General features: G+C 40.6%; 1 protein-coding gene across 1 annotated transcript in view; it reads left to right on the plus strand.

Annotated features, from left to right (window-relative positions):
• si:dkeyp-14d3.1 (transmembrane protein 132C) overlaps positions 1–7,671 on the plus strand; it is a 149,028-nt gene extending 141,357 nt beyond the window's left edge. Inside the window, exons 7-9 of the mRNA XM_038704675.1 lie at positions 825–1,098; positions 3,476–3,667; positions 5,683–7,671. Coding sequence (XP_038560603.1) covers positions 825–1,098; positions 3,476–3,667; positions 5,683–6,852 — 1,636 coding nt within the window. The 3' untranslated portion in view covers positions 6,853–7,671. The remainder of the gene's footprint in view (positions 1–824; positions 1,099–3,475; positions 3,668–5,682) is intronic.
• The last annotated feature ends 3,137 nt before the right edge of the window (positions 7,672–10,808 follow it).

Below are 10,808 nucleotides of genomic sequence, written 5' to 3' on the forward strand. Positions count from 1 at the left end.
CTGTTGTTTTATAAAGTTGTTTGTTGAAGCAAAATTTAAAAAAAACTAACAGTTATGGGCAAAATCTAATGATATATTGCAGCTGTATTGTAACCATTTAAACCCAGTTTGTCATACTCCTAGCAATTTTCCTGGTAAGAAAGAGTGAGCTGATTTGTTGCCTAAAGTAATACAATTAGATTTGCTAGCAACAGAGCAATCAGGGAGCCTATTAAGTAAAGCAGTAAGGAGGTGTATGCACATTCACAATCCAGACCGGGTGCTCCAAAATGGTGAAGGAGAGACACTGAGAATGAAAAATGATAGCCATACACTGGATCGATCCTCTCTTAGTGGTTTAATTAACAACACTGCATCATTACTTGAGCTTCTTCACGTAAACATCCTTGTATGAGTTACACTGATGTGTGTGTACATTTGACAGAGATCAGTTTAATTTAAACCCTACTGAAAATACCACAAACCACACATCAATGCAGAGTGCAGTGCTGATGTTTTTCACCATCTCAGTTCAGCGTGTTATGCAAAAATTTGATAATTAGCATTAAACACAAAGTACTGCTGAGGCTGATGGGAAGGTCAAATTAAAATTTCACCTGATGATGGTAAGTGATGAAACGTGAGATGATCACCAAAGTAACAGCTTGCAACAATTGAACCTGAGGGGGACATTAATGTCTGTCCCAAAGTTCATGACAGTCTATACAATAATTACCTGTAAATAGTTAGTTGAAATATTTTAGTCTGGACGACACCACTAGCATGGTTAAAAAAGATTCAAGTTGCTCCCAGCTTGCACATCAGGTTGTTTTTTTAATTACCAGGCCTACACGGGACAGCGAGGATGAGGATGATGAAGACAGACGAGGACGAAGCTGCACTCTGCAGTACCAGCATGCCATGATCAGAGTCCTGACCCATTTTGTAGCTGAGTCAGCTGATCCTCGAGGCCAGACAAACTTTATGCTGGGCACTGATTGGCAGGTGGACATTACGGAGATGGTTTGGGACTTTCTGAAGGTAGAGGATCCCCACATTGCACGGCTACTGGACAGGAGGATACTGGTGGGACTCGACATGGGGGTGACCACTATTCAGGTAGGCCATGTGTTAGCTTTAAAAGAGCATTGCATAAAGGACCTAATGTGTAGCATTTAAAAGATATCACAATACTGTTAAAGACTAATTCCAGTTTGTTATTTGCATCACTTCTATTAGTAAATAATAAATTGTATTTATCAAGTTAATTGCTGAGATTTGGGAATGTATCAACAGCACTAAAATGTCTGTTGGGGTAACAAGAAGTATGACTTCCTGGTTCAACTTTTCCTTTGTACTTTCCATAGTTTTCCCACACACACAGTTTACCTGTGCAATGAGGGATTTTTGTTGACATTTTGTAGCTCACTTTCAATTTTTATTTTTAAACAAACTGGTTGAAATAATCTGGCTGAAATGCTGGCTTTTTTACAACCTGTCTGATTGTGTGACTGCTCAATCATGTTTCTTGCCCTGTTGGACTTTGTTGCAGCAATGTGGCCATATTCCAAGATCTTAGCAATTACTTTGGAGAATAAAATGTTACAGTAATCGTTAGAAATGAGGGCTAAATCCACAAGCATAAGAGCAAAGTTGTAATAAACCTGAACTCAGCAGTAGTTCCTAAATAGGCAAGCTTACATAAACAGGTCATAGTTTGTAGCCTTCGCCTCATGTTAGTGGCATTGTTAATGGTATAGGCGCTGTCTATAAAGATTCTCAGTAAAAAAAAGAAGTTTAAATTAAGGGCAACAGGACTTGGTGGAAGATACCTAAAGATGTTTCGCTTCTCGAAAAAGAAAGAAAGAGGAGGATCCAGAAACAGCTTTTTATAACATTGAATATCCAATCAGTCATTTTACCACCTGCTATTGCGGGAATCTTTCAAAGCTTCAGTTGTAATTGTGATGGAAGATCAGTGCCTATTTCCAATCTTGTCACATCAAGTTTGGAAATAGGCAAATAGGTGTGTCATCAGATTTCTGTGAAAATCTGATGACACACAATCTAAAATGCAGTGCAGAGGGCATACTAGACTATTTATAGCAGAATATACAGTATTTAATACAGAATATAATTATTATTCTGGTATCTCAAAATAAATACGGTAATTATTGTATTACTGTTAAAGTATCATTCAATTGGGAACATCAAATTATTTGAATTATTATACTAAAAAACATGTATTAAAGCACCATGAAGTAGATTTAATCAACTTCACTATGGTCCATTATGCACAACGCAAATACATGTTAGAATAATGAACTGTAGGAACATGGACATATTGTTTATTCCAGAGACAATAACAGATGCCACTGTTTCTGCTACGGTTTTACTAGTACCTCTTTTGGTCTAGTGCAGACAGGTGCTCACTGATGTGTCACAGCTTGTGCTGTGGGCTCTCAGCAGTGAGTGCGTCCTCCCCCTCGGCCCCCTTGGTTTATCAGGCTCTTCAGGCTAACTGGATGGATATCAGCCTCCTAATGACATCTGTGCAAGCAGGATATGCTTCCTGGCGTCGGCGTCTCATCTGCCTGTCTGTGTGCAGACGTGCCTTCACCTTCGCAAAATCATCCACCCTCTCACAAAACAAATAACATGAAAAGTGCGAAGGTCTGACAGCTGTGACTACCTGTGCCATGGGCATGGGCCACACAGACTGATGCATGAGGAAAAGATATGCATGCAGAGAAAAGTCACACTTACCACACATTGCATTCATCATAAAACAGTCAGACTTCTTGCTTCTGTTTTGGGGTTAAAGTGTGCCTTTCCGCTGGATAACCAGTATTAATCAAAGGGAATGGATTCTTACCTACAGGAGGTATGGGGGTTGGATGGCAGCCAAGTCGAGTTGTTGTTTGATCTACTCTACCTGAGAAAAGAGATAAAATAAAAAGTAGGTTCTGTGTATCGTTTTGCATATTGCACAGGGGCTTGTGAGCCTTTTATGTTAGATGAAACACTTGGAAGGAGACATTTTCTTAAATCAGCTATAACTTGTGGTAATCCGCTTTTTCATGTCAGTGACATCTTCACTGCTCAGTACTCATTGATGTGATGTTTTTGCATTCTACTTGCCAGAAGTCACTTGTCAATCAACCGTTTTGACCAGTGGTGACTTATTTCTGCTCGGATTTTCTGTTGAAGAAGTTTTTATAGTTTTTTCTCTGTTTAGCTACAGTTGCTGATTTCTCCTGGAAAAGACCCCCCCATCCCTGGGTGTTTAGAGCAGGAAATTAAAAACCTTCATGAACAGACTACACAGTATTTTTAAGTCACTACTGTTGTATCAGAGCTGTAATTGATCACCACGGAATTGGAAGGAAGGAAATCAAAATCTTCATCTTTTCCTTTCAAAATTCCTTTTACGGAGGTTATCTGTAATTTCTTTATTTCTCTTTTTTCTTTACTGTCTTGCTTTTGTACTTCCTAGGTGTTGTCTCCTTTGTCAGACTCAATCCTGGCAGAGAAGACTATCACAGTGGTAGATGACAAAGTGACCATCACAGAGTTGGGGGTCCAGCTGGTGACCGGCCTCTCCATGAGCCTGCAGCTCAGTCCAGGAAGCAACAGAGCCATCCTGGCTACCACAACCACACAGGAGGTTCTGCAGAGTGCCAAACAGGTGAGGATACTGCAATATATTTTCCTGATATCAGACATTTCCTGATATTACACTCCTAATTCAAAGGTCTTGACCCAGGCAAGTAATGTGTATAAGCAGAGCTGCATCAGTGGACAGAAAATTAAGCTGCAACTATTCTGATGAGATATTTTTTTCAAGCAAACATTGCAAACATTTGTTGGTTCCATCTCCTCAAATGTGATGATTATCCGCTTTCCTTTGTCATATCTGAGTAAACTGAAAATCACTAGATTTTGGAATGTTGGTCAAATAAAACAAGTAGTTTGATCTTCTCCTACACATCCATTTTAGGCTGCAGGAAATTTGAATAGCGTTTCACTATTTTCTGACTTTGTAAAACGTACAATCCATTGATTAATAAGATAATGAAACCATAATGAAGAGAACTGTTAGTTACAGCCCTATATATAAGTGACCTGAAGTAACGTTTGAAATAAAAATTAAGCAAGTCAGGTAGTCAGGTTGAATACACACCCTCCTTTACAAAACTGATGGTGATTTGGATCGGTTATGTTTTACTGTGCGCTGTCCCTTTTAAATAAATAAATGAAATGAAAATGATTTAATAGATTTAAAAACAAAGACCAGTAATTATTTGCAAACGCTATTTAGTCAGGTCTGATTAAGACATTGTTAATTTGTTTTACACTTACTATTTACTATCATATTAAATTATTCTTCAATGATTTGACAGCCATTTGATGACAAACTGAATTTTATATATCTACTGAAGCCAAAAATGTGCATTCTGCTGCCTTGATTACTGTGATTTCCAAAACAAAAGACTCACTTCCAGATTCCATTTCACACTATCAGGGTCCTTGAATGAGCAATTTTACAATCAAAGAAAGCTGTGAGTGTGCATGTGCTCATGTACACGTGTCTAGTTGTTTGTTCCCCACCATCCCTAACCCTCTTAACTCCAAGGCTTGAAAGCCAGAGTGTGACAGAATGTGTTTCCTTGGGCAGCTAATAAAAACGGGAGCTTAATCTCCGAACATGCAAAAGCAACACCACAGCTTCTGTACCAAAATATGACTTGCAGCCCAAACTTGGCCATTGTGTCATATTTTGCTTCTCTTTCTCATTTGCCCTGGCTACTCTCATTGTGGCCTCTTTGATCTGCCCATCAAGCCGTCTCACAAGTTCCTCTGAACTGCTCCTTTACGTTCCTCTTCAGCCTCCTCCTCCAAGTAAGGAAGGATGGGAAGGCCATTTATCTGCCCTATCTCCACATGCAATGTGTGAAGATAAGCAGGCAGCACTGCACTGTAAGTCCTCTGGTGCCAGTAATTAGGGAGCATTACCAGACCACTGTGGGGATCTACTTGTGCGCCTTTGGGGATTTGTCCTTCCACAACATTAAATGGCAAATTGTGATATTGCAGTAGGAGAAGGCATACGATTCCTATGTATGGCAAATCCTCATTCGCATGAACAGTGTTTATAGTTGTTGTTTGATCTTTTCTGATTATCTTTTCATTTGTATCCCCTTCAGCTTAGAGAGAATAGCCGCTGAGTTAGCAGAACCATGCGACTTAGTGAGCTTGTATTTCCAATGTATTCTGCAATTAGAAGGCTCCATATATATTGTCTGTGTGGTGATTTGACAAAAGCAACTTTGAATGCAAATAATCATTGTAGGTGTGTTTTCTTTACCAATTCACGACACTCCTGAGAATAAAATCTGGTGGCAACAAGCAATAGGATATTACAGAGTACCTGAACAACATCTGGTTAATGCTCTAACCACCCAACAAAGAGGCTGTGCAATTTCATAATAATTTCAGAGCTAATACACTGAAAACAATTTTATCAGTTCCCGATTGTTTCCATGACATTAGGCTAGATGCAGGATTTTAGCACTATAATGTCTTTATAATACCAAACCACAGCATGTTGTCTATGTGTCACTGACTATTTTCTCTGTTTCTCTCTCTCTTTGCATATTGTTGTGTGTGTGTGTGTGTGTGTGTGTGTGTGTGTTTCCACAGGAGGCCTTGATCAGCGCCTGGCTACAATTCAGCGACGGCTCTGTGGCTCCTCTAGACCTGTACAATGCTGACTTTTTTGTCCTGACAGCCACCTCCCTAGATGAGGAAGTAGTGACAGTGCGGCAGAACCCCTCTTGGAAATGGCCTGTCATTGTGACGGAGGCGGAGGGCCAAGGCCTGCTAGTCAGGGTGGAAATGACTGTTTGCGAGGTCTGCCAGAAGTTCAAGCGCCGCAGTGTCCTGGCTGCGGGGAACTGTAACGTCAGGGTGAAGTTTGGTCATACTGACAGCACAAGGGGAGGGAGCAGTGACTACAGCCCTGATGGAGACGAGATGGAGAACAGAGGTAGGCTCTCACCCTCCCAGGACAGGACCGGCCTTGACACCCACTATTATGGCAGCTCCATCTCTGACATGGAGGATGGGGTGTTGAGGAGAGCCACCACTACTAGAAGCGCAATAATGCGCAGACCCAATGGGGATAAACTTTCAGATGATAGTAGCCAGAACATGCCAATTGACTTTGCTGACTTTCCTGCACAAGTGGACCTGCCCCGTGGTCGCAATATGGAAGATGATCTCATTCAGACAGCTCGTGGGCTCACAGACCTGGAGATCGGCATGTACGCCCTGCTGGGGGTCTTCTGCCTTGCCATCCTGGTCTTTCTCATCAACTGCATCTCCTATACCCTGAAATACCGCCACAAGGAACTCTCGATTGAGGGCCAGGAGAACATGAACCATGCCCACGACTGGGTGTGGCTGGGGAACGAGGCAGAGCTGCTGGAGAGCCAAATCAGCCTGTCACCCCAGCAGGAGGAACAGACCTCCATGATGGACTCGAGCAGCGGCCTAGAGGAAGGCAGCCACTTGCTGAACGGAGGCTCGGCCCAGAAAAACGTACAGGGCCAAGTGCACCGGGCGGCAGACACAGGTTGCATACCCAAGGACAGCAAAGGAGACTCACCCACCACCAAGAGGAAGCGAGTCAAGTTCACCACGTTCACCACCATCCCCTCAGACAATAGCTACCCCACTGTTAACACACTGACTGGAAGCCACTGCCAGGACATTAAGTGGGTGTGCCAAGACATGGAGCTGGGAGACTCCAAGGAGTTGCGCAATTACATGGAAAGATTAAATGACAGTGCTTTAAAAGACGTGGCATAATGTACTTTGTGCACTTGTAACAAACTCACCCTTTTGCCTTTCAGAGGAAAGTGGTTCTGAATAGAAACCAGACCCCTAGTAGGTGAAGGAAGAGGGAATTTACTTCAGAATCAACCCAAACTGCCAAAGGGTCATCACATATAAGAGGATTGTTTTGATTCCACAAGTGACTGAATTACTAATGAAAACTTTGTAGACGAATGACAACATCAGGTGGTTCTTGTTTTCATTTGTTTAACAGATGATTACCTTTTTATCATCATTTTATTACTACAGGGTTTAGATAGAATAAAGTAAGGACTGATCTGCAGAAGCTATGACCTGTGATACTGAGACGACATGTAGATTTTAAAACGAACTGTAACATGACTAGATAGATGTTTCGAATGTGTGTGCACATTAAATGGTTTTGGAAGTTTTGTAACATTTTGGATATTCATTTCCTACGCCAAAATCTTATTCTATGGAAGAGTTCTGGAAAGGCCAAAGCAACCGAAGAGAAATTTCTGCATGTCGTTGGGGAAAAAAAGGCACAACTTTCCAGCTCATTCTCATCCTTGTTAACATGGCAGAAGACCTGTTATGTATATACCGAACTGTCTCCAAAGCATTGTATTGTTGCTCTGTATATTGTATTTTCATAACATTTAAGAAATACACGACAATGTCAAGAGCGTGTATTCGTTTTTATTGACTGCAGCAGCAACCAATTACACATTCATCTTTGTATCAAGAGTATTTTATGAGATGCAATTTACCCACGGGCCAAAACACAATCTGCTTCCCTTTAATGCTGGCCGACGGAGGGAGGCAGTGGCCATTAATACTCTCTTCTCGTCTATTAGAACACACAGTTCCCCAACATGACAGGCAGTGTATGAAGGGGCTTTTTAACTAAATGGCTGGACAACATGGTAATGTGGCATTTCCTACTGTCACCTCCTCGTTTAAAGTTTTGTACGCTTTGAAGAAAATGCCAATTAAGGTCTTGTTAACCTCTGTCCCATAGCCCCCAGGAAAAAGCATTCTGATGGACAAACTGGGATGAAATGTACCCTCCATCTCTCGGGAAGCGTTTGGATACACAGAGGGATAATTACAGGCAAGGTGGGAAATGTTTTCTTTTTGAAAATGGATCTTTTATTATCTATATAATTGCACAAATAATAATCATCTCTGAAAACTTCCTAAACAAAGGCAGTCGGCTGAAAAATTGCATTTTGCTCAGTGAATGTTATTATCATCACAGTGGTGTTGGCTGATTGCGTTTTTTTGTGTTATTATTTTCCATCAAGCAGAGAAATGTTCACATTATGTCAACTGTTGCTGCAGTGTGGATGAGATTGTTAATCAGCAAAGCTCACAATATTAGCTTTGAAAGAGGGGAGTTGAGATACTTCAGCAAATGGTAGTACTACCTTGAGTGTAATTAGGGATGCCATTTAGATTAACTCAGTTATATCATAAGTCACCACTGAATGGAGCTCCTCCAGACACCTGCATGAAAGTTTAGTGGCTTTCTACATTTATTTAATTAGTTCAAGCAGCTTGTTGACTGATTCTCTTTTCTGTTTCTGTGTTGCTGCTATTGATCCAATGCATGCTGAAGCAGTACATTGAAAAGAAAATCAACAAATGGGTTCAAATTGAAACAAGCCAGTAGCTTAGCATAAAGACTAGAAACATGAGGAAACAGCTAGCCTGGCTCTTTAAGTGTAAAAAGGACACATGGTTTTGCAGTGTTGTGTGACGGACTATTTGTTGGTCATTGCAGTTACTTCGTGGTGAGAGTGGTATCAATGCACTCATCAAGAAAGCACTAGGCCTGGACCTGAATGTTAGAATATTAGAATATTCAAACGTTGAGATTTGAATATTGAGGGGTTTTTACGCGCACATGACCTCCGCACACAGCAGTGAACGCTCCAGTTCACATCAAAGGGAAAACAAAAGTAAGAAATGAGCACATTAAATTGAGAGATGACAACAGTAGTGTGGCAGTTATGGCCTTTATTAATTAACTTTTATAATTTCATTATAGATCAAAACAATCAGCAAACTTTAGGCTACAACAAACAAACAACAACATAATGAATACATTTAAATAATTAGATTGTAGAATAAAAGCATTTAGTCACTATAGTAAAAAGTTAAAAGTGAATTATGCACAATAACGTGTTGTTTAGTCCCGCTACTGGAAATAGCTCTCATCCCGTCTGCTCTCCCCTGCCTGGCTAAACTATTCCCAGGTTCTGCTCTGGTCCTGCTCGGTTCAAACTCGGTTCCCCCTGCTCTGTACAGCTGCCACCAACCCAGTTCGGCATGCATCTATTTTCACTCTACCTCTCTCTTCCCCGTCTCAATATCCGATCCCTTAAATCAGAATCAGAATCAGAATCAGCTTCATTGCCAGGTATGTGTACACATACGAGGAATTTGACTCAGGATTGTACATTGCTCATGATGTGCTTACTCATACAAAAATACCATAACAATAATAAAATAATAATAAAATAAAATCAGACACAAACTACAGTATAGACAACACTAATATACACACTATGAACAAAACAGACATATTGACAAATAGTGCAGTGATCAGAGTGCAAAGGATGCAAGAGTAAACTATTTTTAATAACTATTAACTACTATATATTATAACTATTATTATTAACTATCATTATGTACATGTTGAAGGTGGATATGATGTACAGGTACACATACATGCATACATGTACACATGTACACAGTGTGATGGAGCATAGTGCAAAGGATGCTGTAAAAATAACTAAGACACATGACCTTATGACCTGAGGTAGGTGTATTGGTACACAGAATAAATAAATAATAAGTGGTAACCACTAAACAGGTGGCTGATTAGAGACAGAGTCACTAACTGTAACTCTCTTCCTTTCTTAGTCCTGCACTTGGGTCTGTTAGCCTTAACAAGGTTTGATTATTCACTCTTAATTACCATCGAAGCTTCGAAGCTCAAAAAAGAGACATTTGGGCCAGCCTTAGAAAGCACAGCGTATTTCCAAAAATGCCAAACTGATATTTTCTGGTACAGTATTTTGAGAAGTGATTTTTAAGAATCTGAGTTTAATTGAAGTAAAGAAAAATCAAGATCAGCTTAGCTATTTTGCTTTTAAAGATTAAATCCACAGTTTAGCTACATGCACACACGCACATAGAGAGGAAAAACTCTCCTTTTCCTTTGTCTGTTTCTGCTCTGTCCTGAAATGTTGTTTTGTTTTTTTCTTTCTCCTATGTGATTTTCCTGCTTGTGTGGCTCTATCGGTGGCTTCAGGGAATTGAAGCGGGGTCCATGTGCAGCGTGCTGTGTGCTGGGACCACGGATGCTGTGCTCAGTCTGTGGACTGTGAAGGGCGAGGAGAGCCAGTGTGGGTCTGTGAGGGATTTAACTGTCAGCCACAAGGGGCATGATTGATAGAGGGCCCTTTGTAATTAAAACACCACTGTGACTCTTTTTCCGTGACCATAGTCGGTGGCTTCAACCTCTTCAGGAGGTTCTCCCAACAGGATGAACAGAACAACGGAGCCTATTTAAGACCTTCTGTCTCTCCATCCCCTTGGGCTCCGGTTTTAGACATGTTTTTATACCTGCTGGGATGTGTCACAGGAGATATAATGATTGTATTCACTTCGATTCTTGAAACATTGTGACTCAAGACTAATTTTGTTGGACTTGAAGTCTTTACTTCCCTGAAAGGAAAAGAAAAAACCTTCCCCAGGCCTTCATCTTAAATGGATTTTTAATTAAATTGATGATGTGAGACCAACAAACTCTCACTAATGGTTGGCTGGGCTCCCTGTGGTCCTAATGTGCAGGGTCTGTATTTGCAATTTCCAAATTATTACTTGCTGCTTGATTTATGTTGCTTCCTTTGAATTTATTTTCAAATCAGTTCACAGTAGTTTTACAGTAACCAAAC

The sequence above is a fragment of the Micropterus salmoides genome, unplaced genomic scaffold (genome assembly GCF_014851395.1).
Source record: "Micropterus salmoides isolate LMB-PRFRI ecotype aquatic unplaced genomic scaffold, ASM1485139v1 Ms_hic_scaffold_7, whole genome shotgun sequence".
NCBI lineage: Eukaryota > Metazoa > Chordata > Actinopteri > Centrarchiformes > Centrarchidae > Micropterus > Micropterus salmoides.